At 45.4% G+C, this 19,744-nt stretch overlaps 1 protein-coding gene across 4 annotated transcripts in view; it reads right to left on the reverse strand.

The window, feature by feature from the left end:
• Window positions 1-1,875: 1,875 nt before the first annotated feature.
• ARMC8 (armadillo repeat containing 8) overlaps window positions 1,876-19,744 on the reverse strand; it is a 106,585-nt gene continuing 88,716 nt past the window's right edge. For 3 of the 4 annotated variants that reach the window (XM_030873403.2, XM_030873404.2, XM_030873400.2), the window contains 4 exons: window positions 14,753-14,848; window positions 10,078-10,150; window positions 8,580-8,673; window positions 1,876-4,406 (listed from right to left, as the gene is read on the reverse strand). In XM_030873403.2, coding sequence (XP_030729263.1) covers window positions 4,373-4,406; window positions 8,580-8,673; window positions 10,078-10,150; window positions 14,753-14,848 — 297 coding nt within the window. In that variant the 3' untranslated portion in view covers window positions 1,876-4,372. The remainder of the gene's footprint in view (window positions 4,407-8,579; window positions 8,674-10,077; window positions 10,151-14,752; window positions 14,849-19,744) is intronic. The other variant, XM_030873402.2, reaches the window with a different exon arrangement.

Here is a 19,744-nt window from a genome sequence, read left to right on the forward strand (position 1 = left end):
TTCGTGCTTATGACTTGAAGCAGCTCTTTAAATGGGTAGTTAGCTCCCAGAAGACTGTCCTTTACGGATGCACTACTCTTTCCCCCAGCCTGTAGCATGAGGCCCTCCGTGCTGGCACCGGCGACAGGATGAGTCAGGCTGCAGAAGGCGGGGACACCGGGTGGCCTGTGACAGCGGGTGGGTGGCTGCACTTCCCATGACCTTGTGTCACCTCTAGATGGAAACATGCCTGCCCACTGTGCTCAGCGCATCAGCACAGGCCTCTGTGAGAAACACCCAGTGGAGCCCTCCCTGACAGAATCCGTCAGGAGAGTTGAATCTACTGTTCCAGGTCCCCAGGCACAGAGCCCACCATGGGGCTGTGCTCTTCCCTTTGTGAGTGGCCTCGAGACGGGGACTCGGTTGGCCTGTGTTCACCTTAGAGCTGGCAATAGGGCCCGACGCCTGCTCTTCCACACCACAGGTGCTGTGTGGCTCTGAATGAGCTGCTTGGGGTACACCCAGCTGACAGCTATCTAGTCTCCCCGGAAGCTGGGAGGCCAAACTCCCATCACTGGAGAGATGAGAGGTAATAAATGGAGTGACCAAGGCCTCTGAAAGCAGGGGACAGAGAAGAGCAGGTGGGGGAACTGGCCCGTGTGTGCTGGTGTCTGTGATGACCTTTCAGCCTCCCCAGGAAGCGGCTGGGAGTGGCAGGGCTGGGACAGGGAAAGCAGGAGGGACGCTAGGTGATAGGGCTGGGGTGGGAGGTGTGATGACATGCTCCTTCCTTCTATTGCACGGTAGGGCGCTTCTTTTCTCAGAGTCCAGAAGGTTCCTGGCGGAAAGAATGGGGCTAGGGCAGAGGGGGAGGAAGAGAAGTGCTGTGTGGCTCTGAATGAACTGCTGGGGGTACACCCAGCTGGCAGCCATCTGGAGGAAGGCTGAACTACCTGCTCACTGTCTGAGGACGGAACTCCTTGGCAGAGACCCTGGGCCTGCAGGGTGGGTGCCATTTTAGGCGTTAAGGCTCCTCCTGGGTGTGAGCGCCTGACAGGGTGGAGGGCAGGCCTAGCCCCACGAAGTGAAGGACACGGCTTGACTAGCTCAGGCCCTCCACTCAGCCAGGGCTGCAGGGAGAGAGGGAGGAAGGTGGCTCGGTGGGTCCCAATGTGGCCTTGGCGGGGGCCCCCTCCGCTTTCCCTGAGGCCAGGTCATGGAACAAAACTTCCCTCGTGCTGGGAACTGACACATACCTCCCTGCCCAGCAACCAGGGAAGGTCAGTGCAAAGGAGTAGGACTGGGAAAGCACCAGCCCCTATCCCAGGTGGCAAGGTGTCCGGAACCTCCCCGTCGGCTCTCCAGCAGGATCTGGGGTCAGTCCCCCCTTCCCAGGCCTCGCTTCCAAGTTTCCCCTGTGGCGGGGGAATCGCCTCACCATCTTCCCCCCACGCTCTAGGGCAGGCGCCCTTGGTTCTCTCTCCGGTTCTAGTGAGGCCAAGAGACAGGAGGTGCGTCCCTACACTTCAGAGACGGGGAAGAGAAGGCGGCGCCCAGTAAATGCAGGGCGTCTGTGCAGACGGTCATTTGACAAGCTCTGGGCCTGAGTCCAGTGGGTGGTGGCAGGGGAGGAGTGGCATAGGACGGAGTGGGGAGTCCTGGTGGCTGGAAGTGGCCGCCTGTAAAGACCAGGAAGAGGGGGCCGCAGACCGCTGCAGAGGCCCCTGGAAGCTGCAGTTACCCTAGGGCGCTGGCCCCCCCCTCTGAAATGCAAAGTCACTTCCCAGCCTCTCATTCACCAAGAATCTCAGGTTCCGAAAGCCAGTACACATCATCTTCTAATGTTTCCTAATGTTCTAGGTATTTGGAAAACAGACTCCTTTTTAGAAGTTGCCATGCTTTTTTCTTGGCTTTTATTAGCATGTGTTAAAATCATATTATCCAAACACTACCAGAAGAACATGTATTGTTCTGCATAAAGTGCTTAAGGAAAAAAATGCAACTTATTAAATTGGACATTCTTTTCTAGTTCATAAATTTTGGGTTACAATCAGGGCACAAAAGGAGAAACAGAATGCAGTATTAGAGAGAGCGAGAAGCTTAGTTAAGAACTTGGGTGGAAACACAAGACCACGTCCCATTCCTCCCACTTCCTTGCTGACTGAACACTGCACCTGCATAAAGCAGCAAACAGCTTTGTTTTAATAAATACATTTTCCTTCATTCAACTCAGAAAAGTTAATCATAGTAAAGCACTTTTTCTTTGACCATCTGTTTATAGCCACAGGCAAGATTTATCCACAGAGTTTAAGTGTGAAAGTGTCATTTCATTGGGCTTTCCACTTTCCAATGCTATCTGGGTTCAAGATTGTCTCAGCAATTCATATTGGTTTATTTATATTTACCTGGTACTTAAAATACCAACTCTATAGTGTTTAGTGTTACAAATGCCAACCAAGGATATTTTCCCAGTACTAGAAATGTCAATGAGTGGGCCTAAGTAAGGTTTTTCCCCCACTACACTCCATTTTCTTTAAACTGGCTTCTGCACATTAGCACTCTGATGGTTGCACAAAACCCAAGTTCCTGTTGTGACAGATTTTTAAATCGGTAATGTTCTGAAAAAATAACAACTTGGAAATCTCTGTGTTTGAATCTTGGGTGGTCGTGTTGAGAACAGAAAAAAACGGCATTAAATACACTTTAAAAACATTCATTTGCAATCAAACATATTTAACTCTTCCAGGGAAGGAGCAGGTTGGTGATGGGGTGCCCCGTCAGGAGCGGCTGGTGGGCTGGGGAACCCGTCGGGTGCACGCACTCAGGGTAAGCTTCTGGGCCGCAGACCTCGCTTCCTGGCCGCGATGCCTTTGAACTTCGCAGAGCAAAGGGAAAAGCGAGGCTGGTTGTACCTTTAAACAGTCAAGAGCAACCTCCTTGAGTTCACCTTGAAGCGGACCCAGATGTTGGAGCGTGTGCCAAGCTGAGGGCTGCCGAAGGGCTAAGCAGTAGTGGCTGGAAAAGGCGGTCAACTGCGGTCCTCCTGGGGAGACCCCCTTCCCTTCTCTCAAACGTCAGTGCTTTGGGCTTCATGCAGGAAAAAATCTTAGCCACGACGCTTACTAAAATTTCCATCTCATTTTACAAAAGCACACTGAATAGCAGTCCTGAGTGACAAGTATATAGAATTTGCTGAGTATAGCCAAGAGAAAAACAGCTTGCTAAACTATCCTGTTCTTTGCTTCTTCCTACAGATGCGTCTGTAGGACGTTCTTTAGTTTCACAGTGATATATGCTGTTTCAGGAAGCACAAGGTGATCGGACTTTGTTTCCACGAAGTGATGACCTACTTTAGTTGGAGCTTAAGGTTCCATGACTGGTTCTAAATCCTGCCATATATTGCTATACCAGTGACAGGATTTAGGGCAGTTGGGAGGCTCCCGGTGCCCAGTTCCTGCCAAGCATAGCCCACCAGTCATGGCTGGGCTTTCACTATCAGTAGTTATACTTCCCTTTGATGTTTCAAAAAACCTATGGTGTATTTGTCGCCTCACTCCACTCCACCCTGTCCATCTGACTTGGAAGCCTGAGAGCTTACTGAATTAGGCTGAAAAGAGGCTCTGTACCTGCTGATACTGACGGCAGTATAAGATGCTAGCTTACTATTTTGCACAGCACCATATATCGTGCCTGTTATTCAGGCCAACTATAGCCAACCTTTTCGTTTTGTTTTTTTCTTTTTTTGTTTTTTATAAAGAAAATCTATGTAAGTTGAGGTTCAGAAATGCATATATTTTTTACTTACAAATATTCATCTGACCAAAATCCAACATAACCTTTATGGAACACTTAACAATCGTTTTGTTTTTAAAATAACATTTCATTCAAACTGTATATAATTCAGTAAAGATTTTTATACAGCAAGCAATGCTTAAACCCTGGAAAATCTGTAGAAAAGAGATTTTCACACAAAATAAGAAAAGAAAACTTTGAGGTATCCCTCACACACACACGTCCATTCATCCTGACCCACGTGCACGCACGCGCACACGCACGCACACACACACGCGCACACAGCCATTCTCACTCACAAAGTGGCTGCAGCATAGGCAAAAAATTGTAGGTCCAAAGGAAAATAATTGATTGTTCTAATAAAGAGTCCAGGTAGCTCAGAAAGAAACAAAACAAAACACAACAGTCCTCTGAGGAAATTACTACCTCAAAAAAATGTTCTCAAGGTGAATTTGAGATCTAAGCCTACCAAATTGCTTTTGCAAAACAGCTCCCTGCAGTCCAAGGTGACTTGTGCAAATAGAAGGAATCAAATGAGGCTAGTTCCTGTACTTCCTTTAACAAGGATGTGGGATGCTCGCAGGCGCCCAGGGCGTTCCCATCACGCCAGGTACTGCTGCAGTGCCATCTTTGCCCTGCAATCACAAAGCTCCTGTTAGCCGTCATCTCAGAAGTGTAATTAAGGTAAAAAGCCCATGGTTCAAAGATGGTAGCCGGGAAAGTCTAAAAAGGTAGGTCCCCCAAGGGAATCGGGTACCTACTTACGGTAGGTAAGTGGGACACCTACCGTAGAGGGCAGAGATCTGTGGTCAGCACACACGTCAAACCCATGCTGGCTACATCCTCTTCCTGTGGTCCTGCTCTTGTCCTTATAGCTGCTGCAACCCAGTGACATTCTATAATCTTCCTTTGTCAATGGCATATAGTTGTGATGGATCTGGGATTCTTGACTTTCTCCTATTGCCATGAAGGTTTTATCTAGTGCTGCAGGACACTGGGGAGGACACTTAGGGTTCTGGGAAGCTAAGAGGAACACTGACCCAGGAAGAGGTGGGTAGGGGCTGATTAGAAGGTGCGTGGGAGGGGCAAAGAGCTCCTGGGATGAGGCTGTCTGGTGGTTCAAATGCCTCAGAACTGAGGAAGGGAGGTTACAATTTTATCCCATTCTTCTCATTATGCCTGATAACACTGACTGATGTGGGATGTGGGTTGTTACAGTGATTAGGGAAAAAGTTAGCTAGCTGGAGAGGAAAAGGTGCAATGTGGGCAATGCCTTAACCTATCCTGATCCTTATTAAAGTGCCTTCCTTTGAGCTGGGACTCAGAAGGCCTCCTTTACTCTCCCATCATGATTTGGTAAAGGCTGCAATTGTGGAAGTTAGGAAGTCAGATTTTGGCAATGATATCCCCTTCTAAGTTATGGAAAGAAAACGTTAAATTTTTCTGTTACTATTAGCTGATGAAAGTATACCAAAGCAGATTGGGCAGCGATAAGCTGGACTCAAGCGCAGTTTCTTTGCTGCAGTAATGGATACAATCCACAGTTTTAAAAGAGGTGTGCTAAGGGATATTCTTGCAATTATTTAAGATGCTGTAAAGATGACAGTTGCAAATAGTCCAGTTCATCAGAACAGAGAGCTCCATACAGACCACTCCAAGTTATGAGCAAGTTGGGTTCTACAAGGTCGTTGTGTTAGGAAATAAGTTTATGAATAATGCCACAGGCTACCTCTTATTGACCATAACTTCACAAACCTGAGGCCCTCTGAGGCTGGGGTGGAGAGGCCTAGTTAGCAATAGCTCCTCATCTGTAAGTGTCTGAAAGTCAAAGGATCACAAAGCCTTAAAGACAAAGAACCTGAAAGATGTTGGCTTTAGGTAACAGACTTTACTATGATGGGAAAGCCCACATGAGGGTCTTGATCGAAATTCTGTATTACTCTTTAAAATCGTCAATTCAGACTCCTTCTCGATCTTTCTAAGGGTTTGGCTATATCTGATTATATCGGACCTCAGAGACTGTGCCCTCATTATCTTTCTGCTATCTATTAATATCTAAGGAATCTTTCAGATGGATGGTTTTGTAGGCAAGGTCACCTTTCCTTAAATGGACTGAGGTAGAGTAGCTCAGACCCTGACCCTTTTAATGGGGTTTAAGAACTGCTGACAACGTATGTGCCATAGAAATTGGGGAAACAGTACCAGATTGGTCTAAGAAATGCAGGCCAGGGCTTAAAACTATCCCACTTCATGCTGGTGAGGCCTCTTTCCAGGTCATCCCAGAGATGATTTTAAGCAGAACTATTTTAATTTCTGAACAAACACAAGAAAAGAAACCCAGGGAATAGTCTGGCTCTCGGCCAGAAGAGACGGGCTGACAGAGCCTGTCATTTAAGCCAGCAGCTGTTACTACTGCTGTGGAGGTAGACATGAAGGTTCCCGTCCTCAAGGTACAGCTCAAATCCCACCTTGAGCATGTGGCCGGCCCTGACTTGCCTTTGATGGAACACTCATCTGAGCAGCAGGGTGGGGGCTGCAGCTATTCGGGGATTTGTCCTTAACACACTGGATGGCAAGCTTCAGGGAGGAAGGGGCCCAGCTCTTTGTGCTCCATCTGGCCCAGCCATTCACTTGAGGAACAATTAAACAAGTGCCTCTTCCCTTCTGTGGAGCAGATAAGCAAGCTGATAGCCACAACACCATGTGTTGTGTCCTACGGGAGCACAGAGGGGTCCTTAGCAAGGCCTGGGAGCCAGGGTGCAGAAGGATCCAGCAAGATTTTTCCACGGAGGTGACAACCTGATTTGAGTTTTGAAGGACGGATGGCCATTGTGCAGGCGTTCTCCGCCCTTGCTTTCAGGACACCTGTGCACCTGGGTCTCTGCCTGCCTCACCGGTTGTTCTTCCTGCTGCTTTGCTGGACCTTCTTCATCTTCCCCTAAAGGTGGCGGTGGGGTGTCCCAGAGTATGGTCCTTAACCCTCCTGTCTTCTCTCCTCTCGTTTATTCTCCCTAAGTGACTTCAGCCAGCTCCAGGGCTTTATATACCACCCCAACTCATATCTTCAGCCCCACTCTCCCGAGTCCCTTGGATATCTAATAGCATCCAAAAGTTGGCACACCAAACAAGAACCCTTGATTCTCCCTACCCTCACCCACTTCTCTTCTATTCTTCACCATCTTGGCAAATGACCATCTTGGCAAATCCTCTATTCAGTTGCTCATGCTAAAACTCTAGGCAATTCCCTTTCCTCTCTTTCTTTAACATCCTATATCAAATCCATGAGCAAACCTGTTGGCTCTACCTTTAGATTAAATCCTGAATCCAATCACTTCTCAATACTCCCAGCACTACTACCCTCATCCCTTATCTAACACGACTGTAACGGCCTTTAGCTGGTCTCCCTGCTTCCATTCCTGCCCTACTACAGACCACTCTCTACACAGCCATCAGAGCCATCTTTTAAAAATTTGAATCAGATACTGTCTCTTCCGCTCAAAACTCTCTAATGACTGACTTCCTATTAAAATCCGGATAAAATCCAAAGTCCTTGCCACAGTCTACCAGGCTCTTCAGTTGCTCCCACTGCCTCCCTGTGTCCAATTCTTACCACTCTCCCCCTCGCTCATTTTTCCCCAGCCCCACTGGTCTTCCTGCTGTTTCTTGAACATTCAAGCATTCCTGCCTCAGGGCCTTGAACCCACTGTCCCCTGTCTGGAATACTATTCTAAGCATCTGCCTGGAAGACTCTCTCATTTCACCCAGGTCTTTGATCAAATGTCACATCCTCAGAAAGGCTGGGACTAATCTATACCACAAGAAGCTTTCTTACTTTCCATTCCCTCACCATTGCTTATACCTTTGTAGTACCTCTCATTATCTGCTATCATATTACATATTCATTTGCTTATTATCTGTCTTCTGTACTAGAATGTAAGTTACATGAGGGCAAGGTTGTCATCAATTTTATTCACCCTTATATCGCCGATGCCTGAAACGGTGCCTGGTAAGGTTGGTATTAAAATATATATACATATTTGTTGAATGAATGGGGATTCAGAGGCGAGGGGACTGGGATGGCAAATCAGATGGAACAGAAGGTGTAAATGCCTGAAGGTGTGATACTGTAAGAGGGCAGGTGTGGCTGGAGCACAGGGTGGGCACGGGGGAGGGGGCAGCACAAGGAAGGCAGAGCCAGACCATGGAGCACTCTGAGCCCTGCTCGCGAGCGTGGAGAATGAAAGTGAGCTGGAAAACGAAGGCTGTGTTATAAGAAGGGTCCACAGCCAGGAAAAACAATCTCGGTTATCCTGAGCTTAGAGGGGTCTCTGACTATGACTCTCGCCTCCCCCAGAAAAGGTGAGCTCTCTGAGGACAGGGACTCCTTAGTGGTCACTGCTGCATCCCCAGCAGCCAGGCCAGGCTGGCACAAGGCAGGCGCTCAGTGAGGTTTTGAGCTAATGAATGTTTTTATAATTGGCCTTCATTTCTGCTCTCCAAAAGGCCACACGCATTTCTATTCTAATGATCGAGGGACTGAAAGGGAATAACCTCTGGATCCTCTCCAGAGTCCCACTAAGGTGGCCTGGGCTCATGTCAATTCAGAGTAAGATGAGAATCTTTAATAATCTGCTAATTATTAGTTTATCTCTTACTCAAATGTCACACAGTTGACTCACAGATGAAAAAGGGAATCCAAGAATCTAAAAGATTTTGAGTTTGGCTATGTGACTTACTAAGCAATTCAAACCCTGTCATAAAAGAATGCAACATACCCCAAAGCAAGGCCCTTTTACTTTGATACTCACTTGTCACAAAGATTTGAATCTGGTGACTGACTCAGTTTGTGCAGAATATCTACGATGCCCATGTCTCGTAATTTATCCTGGCGTTCTTGTGAGCCTGAGAGATGAAAGCTAGCAGGTTACTGGGAACATGGCCCAGGCAATTGCTCTCTCCTTAATGTACAGCCAACAATCGGGAGCCTTACCAGTGTCCTTTGCCCTCTCCCCTTCCGCCCCCTCGCCCTCCACTCTCCCCAGTGCAGCCAGATCCCCTCATGCTTGGATTCTCCAACAGTGCTCTAACTGGTCTCCCTGCCTCTTGACCCTCCTTCCCGCAGTCCATCTGGGTTCTGCTGCTGGATTAATTTCTCCATGGACCACAGGGTCAAGGTCAGCTTCTTCAGCCTGGCACGAGGCCCTGCCACCAGGCCCCATCTTCATCACTTCTTTCTGGACATACTTAGCCAGGCTCTTCCTACCCCAAACCAGTCCTGTTTTCCCCTTCCATTCTCTTCCACCCTCCTCGGACCTCCCAGCACTTCCTGCTGCCTCTTAGCACGTGGCAGTTCCAACTCTGCACTGCTGTGTTCTATCTTCCAACTAGACTAGGACCTCCTTGAGGGCAGCTTGTTTCCCTGGTGCCCGGCTGTTACTTGGTCTCTCGGCCTGCACGCTGAATGCAGTTTTTCCTCCTTCCACTTTGTTCTGGACACAGTGCTAAGGAGGATAATTCTCCTGGATTCTTTCCTCCACCCCTGAAGAGCCCACAGTGACTCACTCATGCATTCACCTCCTTGAGACCCAGTGAACCAGAATCTCTAGGGGTACAGCCCAGACATCTGCATTTTACAAAGTTCCTCAGGTGATTCTCACGCAGCCAACCCAGCACTGAGACCCACTGCTCTCCCGCATGTGTTCACTACCTTAGCTGTACACTGGAATCACCTGGGGAATTAAAAAAACCACTTATGTCTGGAGACCACCCCAGAGATTCTGATTTAACTGGCTGGTGCAAAAGTCCCTGGGTGATTCTAATGCACAGTCAAGGTGGAGAGCTATAGGGGCCTCCCCGCAGACTGGCTGCCCCACCAGGCACAGTGTGTCTCTCCCTTCTCACCAACGCACCCTCTTCTCCATTAAGCTTATCTGCCTGTTGTCCTTCTATGTGCGGCCCCTGCTCACAGTGAAAGGCCGACCCTCCTGCCCACCCTCACCTCTCATCTTCTTCAAGCGCATCTCACCATCCTCCTCCTCAGCCCTCTCAAGGACAAGGACTGTCACTCACTTCCCTACGGTCTCCTCCACCCTCACGTTCAGTAATCTGGAACAGTGCTGACTCCACGGTGGGGCTCAGTGTTAACTAGACCCATGGATTCTCATTCATACCAAGGTGACACGGTTGGGGGCTTGGGGGCCAGTGAGTGGTGCCTCTACCCAGGATTTCAGGGGCACCTGATGCCTTTCCTGTGCAAGACCTTCCTTCCCATAATTTTCTTCAGAACAAATCTCACCAATCTCTTACCTTCCTCTTCATTCCATATGAGGTTTGATATACAAAACATAGCAGCAAGCTGCAATTTGACATGTGAATGACCCTATTTGATGCAGAAAAGGAAACAAAAATAGAGGTAATCTCATTTGAGGTAATTTTTGGTAACGTACCACAGGCAATTCCAATAGCCTAAAAGTTTGAAGTAGGGACCTCAAACCCAAATGTCTTGAGGGGCCACAAAATTAGTACTAATGGGTGAATAGGTTGGGCTAAAGACAAGAGAATGATGGTAGGAAATCCGGCACACTGGGGAGTGAAGCCTTGCCAAAAGACATTCACACTCAAATTTCAGAAACCCTCTGGCTGGCCAAACAAAACACCTCTAGGGCCACAGGTGCAGTCTGCAATTTATCACTCAACCCATACACACAGGAACACTGGCATATGACAAGTCTGTGCTTTCGACTATGCCTTCTCTACGGTAGGAAACATGCAGGGCCAATAAACTGAACGGATGTGCACTTAGTATTCATCTCTTTGGCTACTGAGTATCTGACTCAAAGTACTCTTATTTCTATAGGCACATCACAAAAAACTTGACTAAGTCTCTACTATTCTTAAGGAGCCTCCTATTTTCCTGAAACACACTTCTGGTTTATTTCTCTTTATGTACTGAAAGTACAACCATTTTTGCTTAAGTTATTATTTGTCCATATACAGTGCTTTCTCCTAAATGAAAGAGGGCCCAGTGGTAAAACAATCTTTCCAGATGATTTTTTTTTAACGGAGGTATAGCTGATTTACAATGCGGTGCCAATCTCTGCTGTACAGCAAAGTGACTCAGTTATACATGTATATATATTCTTTTTTTTATATTCTTTTCCACTATGGTTTGTCCCAGGAGACTGGATATCGTTCCCTGTGCTATACAGTAGGACCTTGTTGTTTATCCATTCTAAATGTAATAGTTTGCATCTACCAACCCCAAACTCCCAGTCCACCCCCCCCCCACCCTTGGCAACCACAAGTCCGATCTCTGTGTTACAGATGATTTTTTAATTGGTCAATTAAAAAAAGAAAGTCCCCACTACACTTAAATAACTTATGCAAATCTGTGAAATACCATGACACGATATATGCTCAACAGTCTCTTGAAGGCTGAGACAGACTCGTCTTGCCATGTAGAACTATATCTGAACTAAGCAGAGACAAAGAAAAGCACATGCCTTCCTTCATTAGAATTCTATGGTTGGTGATTCTTTTTCCCTCCTACCTGCCAAGACTTTTAGAGAGCTGTCCAGTTGGGGCTCCACTAAGACAAAACAGAATAAAATGTGTCATCTGCTCCCAGCATCAGGCCAGCAATGAGTATTTGTTGAATAAATGAACTTATTTATAATACAACAGTAAGTATTTACTACATATAAGTTCATCCATCCTTCAATAAACATTTTTTGAGGAAACAAATTGCTGTGATAGGGAAAACTGGAGGGTGGAGGGGTGGGAACCTAATTTTAAGTGAAATGGACAGAAAAGATCTCTTTGAAGGAGGCAATATTTATAGAGAGGAAGAATAAAAAATAGGAAGAACAAAGGTGCTCTTTGAAGAGGTGTACAAAGAACAAGAGGTACCAAGAAGAGGGAAAAGTCTGCGAAAAGGTTTGAGGTAAGAAGAAACTGTAGAGCTTATGCATATTGAGAAGGAAAAGTAGAGCAACATTAGTTCAGAGATGTAGGCATGGCTAAACTGTAGGCCCTTGCGGGCCAGAGTAAGGACTGATTTCATTCTGAGTTGACAGGAAGCCCTGAAGGATTTAAGCAGTGGAGGGACAACACCTGATTTACATTTTTAGAAGGTCACCCAGGCTGAAGGGACTGGAGTGACAGTGCTGAGGTGTCTGGGAGGCTGTTATGGTCAGTCAGGTATGAGAGGCTATGGCTTGAACTAGGGTGAGAGCAGTGGCGACAGAAAGAAGTCAACAGCATCCAGAGCGGCTAGGGGCCGGGCTAACAGGACCTACTGATAAACTGGATTACGAGACGAAGGAGCTGGAGAAATAAAGACTGACTCCTTGGTGTGAGTAATGGGTAGATGGCAGAGCCACTCTACTCAGATGGAAAAGGTCAGGAGGGGAGAAATTTAGGTTTAGGGGAGATATTTAAGAATCGATTTTTAAACACCAACCTCAAGAAGCTTCAGACAGCCACAGAGAGATGCTGAGTAAGCAGGAAGATATACAAGTCCAGAGTTCAGAAGAGAGGTCTAGGCTGGAGAATACCCTCCGTGTGACCCTCGGACCTTGCTCCCCTACCCCCTCCCGCCCACTAAGAAAAGAACCAGCATTTGTAAAGCTGTGGACACCATCAGGGAAGCTTGCTGTCATGGCTTTTGAAGGCCAGTAGCCATTATTGTGGTTGTGTTTTGTACTGCTTGATACCATGACAGTGTAAGTAAGATAATGCCTAATCTATTTATCAAAATTGACTACTGAACTGGAGCCCAGAAACCAAACAAAGAATAGGGATGACAGCAAAAGCCATGGGAGTGGATGAGATTCCCTAAACCAGTGGTTCTCAGCTCTGGCTACACCTAAGAACCACCTGGGGAACTGTAAAAAAAAAAAACACCGATGCCCAGGCTATACCTCAGAACTATTAAATCAGAATCTCAGGAGGAAAGGGGCAAGGCAACAGTCTTTGAAAGATTCCTCCACCATGCAACAAAGGGTATGAACCATCAATCTCAATAGTACATGTGCGAGAGCAAAGATAAAGGTCCAGGGCTAAGCAGGGAGGCATAATGGAATGGAGGCCAAGGGAAAAGAATGTTTCCAGGAGGAGGAAACAGCTGTGCTGAAATTCACTGTAAGTGAGGAAAGTTGAGGAGAGAAAACCATCCTTTGGACTTGGCATAATAGGATGGTGACCTTAACCAGAACAGTTTCAGTTGAGCAATGGGGTTGGAGGCCAGATGAACTGGGCTAAAGAGTGAATTTAGTGGTGAGAAGGAGACAGCACGTGCAGAAGACGCTCTTAAGTCTGGCTCTGAACAGCAGCAGAGAGACAGGTGTAACTCAATGGGTATGGGAAGTCCAGAGAAGCTTTCAGAAGATTACAGAGATACTATGTGGATCTGGTATTGGAAAGATAAGGGAGTTCCCAGTTGAAGCAGTATGGTTTTCATTCAACAAATACTTACTAAGCATATACTAAAGGCCAGGCACTGTACAGGGTCATGGATATACAATTGTGCACAGAACTGATACAGTCCTTACCCTCAGGGAGCTTACAGTCGGTAGGCACACAAACAAACAACTATATGTTGCGATAATTGAGCTAAGTGCTCTGAAGGGAGTACTTCACTCAATTATGCCGTAACAAAGAATAACCCACGCAGATGAGAGCCCACAAGGAAGTGTTAGCAGAGCTTAGATCTGAGAGGCGAGAAGGCATCCCATGGGGAGAATAGTATTCCAGGCAGAGGAGCCAGCATGTGTGAAGGTCCGGAGGCAGAAACGAACATGCACGGCCTCTTCCAGGAGTGGAAAGAGGTCAGTGTAGTGAACAAAGGGAAGAGGGGAATGAGAGAAGTTGGGGGATACAGATGAGTCAGGTCATATAGGACTCCACAGGCCATCAAAAGGGGGGATGGGAGCTTCCCTGGTGGCGTAGTGGTTGAGAGTCCACCTGCCGATGCAGGGGACACGGGTTCGTGCCCCGGTCCGGGAAGATCCCACATGCCACGGAGCGGCTGGGCCCGTGAGCCATGGCCGCTGAGCCTGCGCGTCCGGAGCCATGCTCCGCAACGGGAGAGGCCACAACAGTGAGAGGCCCGAGTACCACCAAAAAAAAAAAAAAAAAGTGGGGGGATGGATTTTATTCAAGGTGTAATAGGGAACTGCTGAAGGATTTTGGCTTCTATTCTCTTAGTAAAACAAAAGGTGAGGTCACCACTAAGAGTGATGAGGGAGATAAGAGGTGAGGTTTAAAGAATGAGGAGAAAGTAAGAACCTATTCTTCTGGAGAATGGAGGCGCCAGCTTGCTGGAGAATCACAGGAGGGTACCAGGCAGTGCTGAGTGCCCATGTGGGTTTTGTAAGTGTGAATTTAACATGAAACCAGTCAGCCCGGTTCTGTGCCTTTCTCTGCAGTTGTTAACTCTGACAAGGAGGCAAAGAGAAGACAGGTTCACCCACAATTAGGGTTTTGCTAGGAGACGCTGACAGAATGAAAAGAGGATGGATGTTTGATTTCCAGATTTTGGCAATGGGCAGATTCTGGTGATGACAAGATCCCGGGTATGGCCATGGCAGTAGGTGGCTGAGGTGTTTGCAAGTAGGTAGCAGATTGTGACTGAAAGCAGATGATCAAAGAACAAGAGCCAGAGATACCAGAGGCTAGAGGGTTCATCCGTATAGGACTGAAGCTTTGAGAGGGAAGCTTTGGGGGCTCTGAGAGAAGGCCAAGAGCCCAAGCTCTCACTGTGTAAGAGGAAGGCAATCAGACGATAGGGTGGGGAATGGCACAAGCTTCAAGAGCCTGGTGTCGTTTTTCCCTTCAGGATGGAAGAGAGTTTCTGGAATCGGTTATGGAGGAGTCTATTCTTTGTTTAATCTCTGCACAATTCGTTTTGAGCTAACAGTGCTACAGTGCTTGCCTTCTCATGTGCAGCTAGTGTGGAGCCATGAAGGGGACAAAGGCCTACCATGTAATACTTGATTTTCTGCAGGATGTCATCATTGGTCATAATAAGTTCTTTTGCCGTTGTCCCATCTGCTATGTTGGCTAGGATGCACAGTGTCTGGAAAAGAACAAAGGGCCAGCGATCAGGAAAGCTCTGAAGTCCTCAGACTCAAGCTCTCTCAAGAACTTAGGCAATTTCCCATCTGAAGTACATGGATTCTCACAGGTTCCACTCTGAATGCCCTGATTTCTTATCTCATAACGTCATTGCCAACAAAAGTAACCACACCTAAGGAAAGTCTGCCTTAGCTAAAAGAGAGCCCAAATGTTTCAGTGGCTTCTTTCTGGGCATAAACCACCACTGCTAGGCAAAGGCAGCCATAGTTCATGCTATCACATAAATCATAGGGAAAATGTAATTTATTAATATTTTCTTGAAAATTTCATTTTTAAGAGAAGCTCTTGCTACTAACCCACAAGGTTTCTTCAAAGAGGTAGTCTCTTTGGTAGAAACTTCAAAGGTGTTATAACTCCCCCCTACCTCCCCTTCCAAATACCACTTGCTTCCAAGCTCATGACCTTCTGGATCCCCGTCCACTAGCCACATGCAATGAGGACCTCTTGACTTTTTTGAACCCTACTGGACGAACAGAAAGGGAAGCAAAATGTGTGAAGAAGCTTAGTCCAGGCTGGCCTAATGTGGAGGATAGAGGGAGCCTGTGCCAGCTGGCAGGACAGTCTCATTATGAGGACAATCAGCACGCTGTACTGGAGGAAAAGACTGTTCTCGTTGGCTGTTACATTCTCACAGCCAGACCAGCAAGAGGCAAGGATTAAGGTAAAAGTGAATGGATGGTGACAGGGACACTGAGCCAGTGGCAGCCCTAGCAGTTCAACAAACATTGGTCGAGCACCTATAATGTGCATGCACTCTGCCCACTCCACTGGGCAACGGGCTGAGACAGGAATAAGACACTCTCCTTAACTCCAAGCCAGTACACAATTACATTTCACTGTGGTGCAACTGAGGTAAAAACACAACTGAGGACAAAGGATTAATCTCCAAAATTTATAAGCAGCTCAATAACAAAAAAACAAACCCAATCCAAAAATGGGCAAAAGACCTAAATAGACATTTCTCCAAAGAAGATATACAGATTGCCAACAAACACATGAAAGAATGCTCAACATCATTAATCATTAGAGAAATGCAAATCAAAACTACAATGAGATATCATCTCACACCAGTCAGAGTGGCCATCATCAAAAAATCTACAAACAATAAATGCTGGACAGGGTGTGGAGAAAAGGGAACACTCTTGCACTGCTGGTGGGAATGTGAATTGGTACAGCCACTATGGAGAACAGTATGGAGGTTCCTTAAAAAACTATAAATAGAACTACCATATGACCCAGCAATCCCACTACTGGGCATATACCCTGAGAAAACCATAATTCAAAAAGAGTCATGTACCAAAATGTTCATTGCAGCTCTATTTACAACAGCCCGGAGATGGAAACAACCTAAGTGTCCATCATTGGATGAATGGATAAAGAAGATGTGGCACATATATACAATGGAATATTACTCAGCCATAAAAAGAAACGAAATTGAGCTATTTGTAATGAGGTGGATAGACCTAGAGTCTGTCATACAGAGTGAAGTAAGTCAGAAAGAAAGACAAATACCGTATGCTAACACATATATATGGAATTTAAGAAAAAAAAATGTCATGAAGAACCTAATGGTAAGACAGGAATAAAGACACAGACCTACTAGAGAACGGACTTGAGGATATGGGGAGGGGGAAGGGTGAGCTGTGACAAAGCGAGAGAGAGGCATGGACATATATACACTACCAAACGTAAGGTAGATAGCTAGTGGGAAGCAGCCGCATAGCACAGGGAGATCAGCTCGGTGCTTTGTGACCGCCTGGAGGGGTGGGATAGGGAGGGTGGGAGGGAGGGAGATGCAAGAGGGAAGAGATATGGGAACATATGTATATGTATAACTGATTCACTTTGTTATAAAGCAGAAACTAACACACCATTGTAAAGCAATTATACTCTAATAAAGACGTAAAAAAAAAAAAAACAGAACTGAGAAAGTACTAAGTGCATTTGTGTGATAATACAAGGGTCAGGGAAGGCTTCTTGGAGGAAGTGACACTGAGTCCAGGAGCAGAGTAAGGAATTACTCAAAGAAAGTGACGAGAGGTGGAGATGGTGCCTGGATTCAAATAATTTTCTCCAATTTTAACCTTTCTCTTTGCTAGACTTAAGCTAATTAAGCTTGCAGGTTATAGCTAACTGAGGAGAATGTTTTCTTACTATGGCCCAAACCCTCAGATATCTTAAAGGGTGTGTGATCTTATTTTTCCTAGATTACAGCACTGCAGTAACTAGATTGTTAAGGAGTGAGTCCTGAGGTTTGAACCAAAAAAGGTTACCTCTAGGATACAGGAAACAGAAAATGCAATTTATGATCCAAGGCACTGGGGGACTATTCATTCCAGGGTACTTAAATCATGAAGAGGAGACCTTGATATGCCCCAGAAGTGGGAGAGAGATGATCTGAGGAAGACATCAGATTTCACAGTGATCCGGTACATGGTGAGCCTGTCAGAAGTCTTGACATGCACAACACCCTTGAATTTTTCAGGACTGAGGGGAAAGCAAGGGGGAAAAACAGATTTGGACTCTAACCATGGAAAAGAATTTAGACTCACCTAGGGAAGAACTACCCCTCTCTTACCTACTAAGACAGTGGGTATAAGGGGGGATTTCAGGAAATAGTCCTCAGAATAGCCTAGGCCAGCAAGATAGGCAAGTGATTCCCTTTCCTGGAGTGTTAGAATACACCTATGCATCCTAGGCTCGTCCAGCATGGCAGAGTGACCTAGAGTTCTGCTTTGAAGCCCACGTACTCCTTCTGTAAATATTCTCAGGAGACAAGAAACCAAATCTTAAAGGGACTGATTTAGTTCATGGGCCAAGCCAATTTAACACATGAGCTAGGGAGCAGAGATAAAAGCAACACACACACACACTCATATGAACAACTGGAATCAATGATATAGAGGTAATGATTGGCAAATTATGGCCTGTGGACCAAATACAACCCAACCCAATGCCTGTTTTGGTAAATAAAGTTTTACTGGAAGACAGCCATGTCTACGTGCTTACACACATTGTCTATACCTGCTTTCAGGTTAGAAGAGCACAGATGAATGGATAAAGAAGATGTGGCACATATATAAAATGGAATATTACTCAGCCATAAAAAAAACTGAAACTGAGTTATTTGTAGTGAGGTGGATGGACCTAGAGTCTGTCATATAGAGTGAAGTAAGTCAGAAAGAGAAAAACAAATACTATATGCTAACACATACATATGGAATCTAAGAAAAAAAAAAAAGGGTCATGAAGAACCTAGGGGTAAAATGGGAATAAAGACACAGACCTACTAGAGAATGGACTTGAGGATATGGGGAGGGGGAAGGGTGAGCTGTGACAAAGTGAGAGAGAGGCATGGACATATATACACTACCAAACGTAAAATAGCTAGCTAGTGGGAAGCAGCCACATAGCACAGGGAGATCAGCTCGGTGCTTTGTGACCACCTAGAGGGGTGGGATAGGGAGGGTGGGAGGGAGGGAGATGCAAGAGGGGAGAGATATGGGGATATATGTATAACTGATTCACTTTGTTATAAAGCAGAAACTAACACACCATTGTAAAGCAATTATACTCCAATAAAGATGTTAAAAAAAAAAAGTACAGTTGAGAAGCTGCTACAGAGACTGTATAGCCTGCAAAACTTAAAATACCTGTCTTGCCCTTTGTAGAAAGTTTGCCAACCCCTGAAATAGATAATAGAAAAATAAAAGGGGGGAAAAAGTCAATGAAACTGAAGCTGCTTCTTGGAGAAGATCAATAAAATTGATAAACCTCTAGACAGACTGAATCAGGAAAAAAGGAATTACCAATATAAAGTATAAAAGACAGTTCACTGCAAAGAATACTACAGACTTTAAAAACATAAGAGAATATTTTGAACAATTTTATGTTAATAAATTTGAAAACATAGATGAAATGGACAAATTTCTTGAAAGACATAATGTCAAAGCTCACTCAAGAAGAAACAGATAAACTGAATAGTTCTATTTCTATAAAAGAAATTGAATTTGTAGCTAAACACCTTTCCACAAAAGAAACACCAGGTCTAGATGGCTTCACTGGTACATACCACCATAATTTGAGAAAGAAAGAAGACCAATTCTTCACAAATTTTCTTGCAGAAAATTGAAGAGAGAACACTTCCACCTCATTCCCCGAGGCAAGCATTACTCCAATATCAAAAACCAGACAAAGACATCACAAGAAAGCTATTCACCAATATCATGAATACAGATGTGAAACATTCCTCACCAAATTTCAGTAAATTGAATCCAACAACATATGTAAAGGGTAATATATAATGACATTTTAATATGGTATATATCTATTTAGATCTTAGATTGCTTTCTTTATCAGTGTTTTATAGTTTTCAGCAAACAGATCCTGCACGTAATTTGTGAGACTTATAGTTTCATTTTTTTCTGAGCTATTGTAAACAAGTGTTTTTAAAATTTTAATTTCTACTTGTTCATGCTAGTATATAAAAATACAATTGATTCTTCTTGTGCCCTTGGTTAACTCACTGACTAGTTTTAGCTTGACTCCATGACATTTTCTACACAGACTTTCATGTTGTCTGGGAAGAGTTTTATTTCTTCCTTTTCAATCTGTATGCCTTTTATTTCTTTTTCTTGCCTTACTGTACTCGATAGCAGTTTCAGTATGATGTTGAATAGGAGTGGTAACAATGGAATACTTGTCTTGTTCCTGATCTAAGGACAGTGATAGATATGCTCGCCATCTTGATCATGGTGATTGTCTCATGGTATTTATATATGTCAACTTATCACACTGTATGCTTTAAATACATGTATCTTATTGTATATCAATATAT

The sequence above is a fragment of the Globicephala melas genome, chromosome 4 (genome assembly GCF_963455315.2).
Source record: "Globicephala melas chromosome 4, mGloMel1.2, whole genome shotgun sequence".
NCBI classification, from domain to species: domain Eukaryota; kingdom Metazoa; phylum Chordata; class Mammalia; order Artiodactyla; family Delphinidae; genus Globicephala; species Globicephala melas.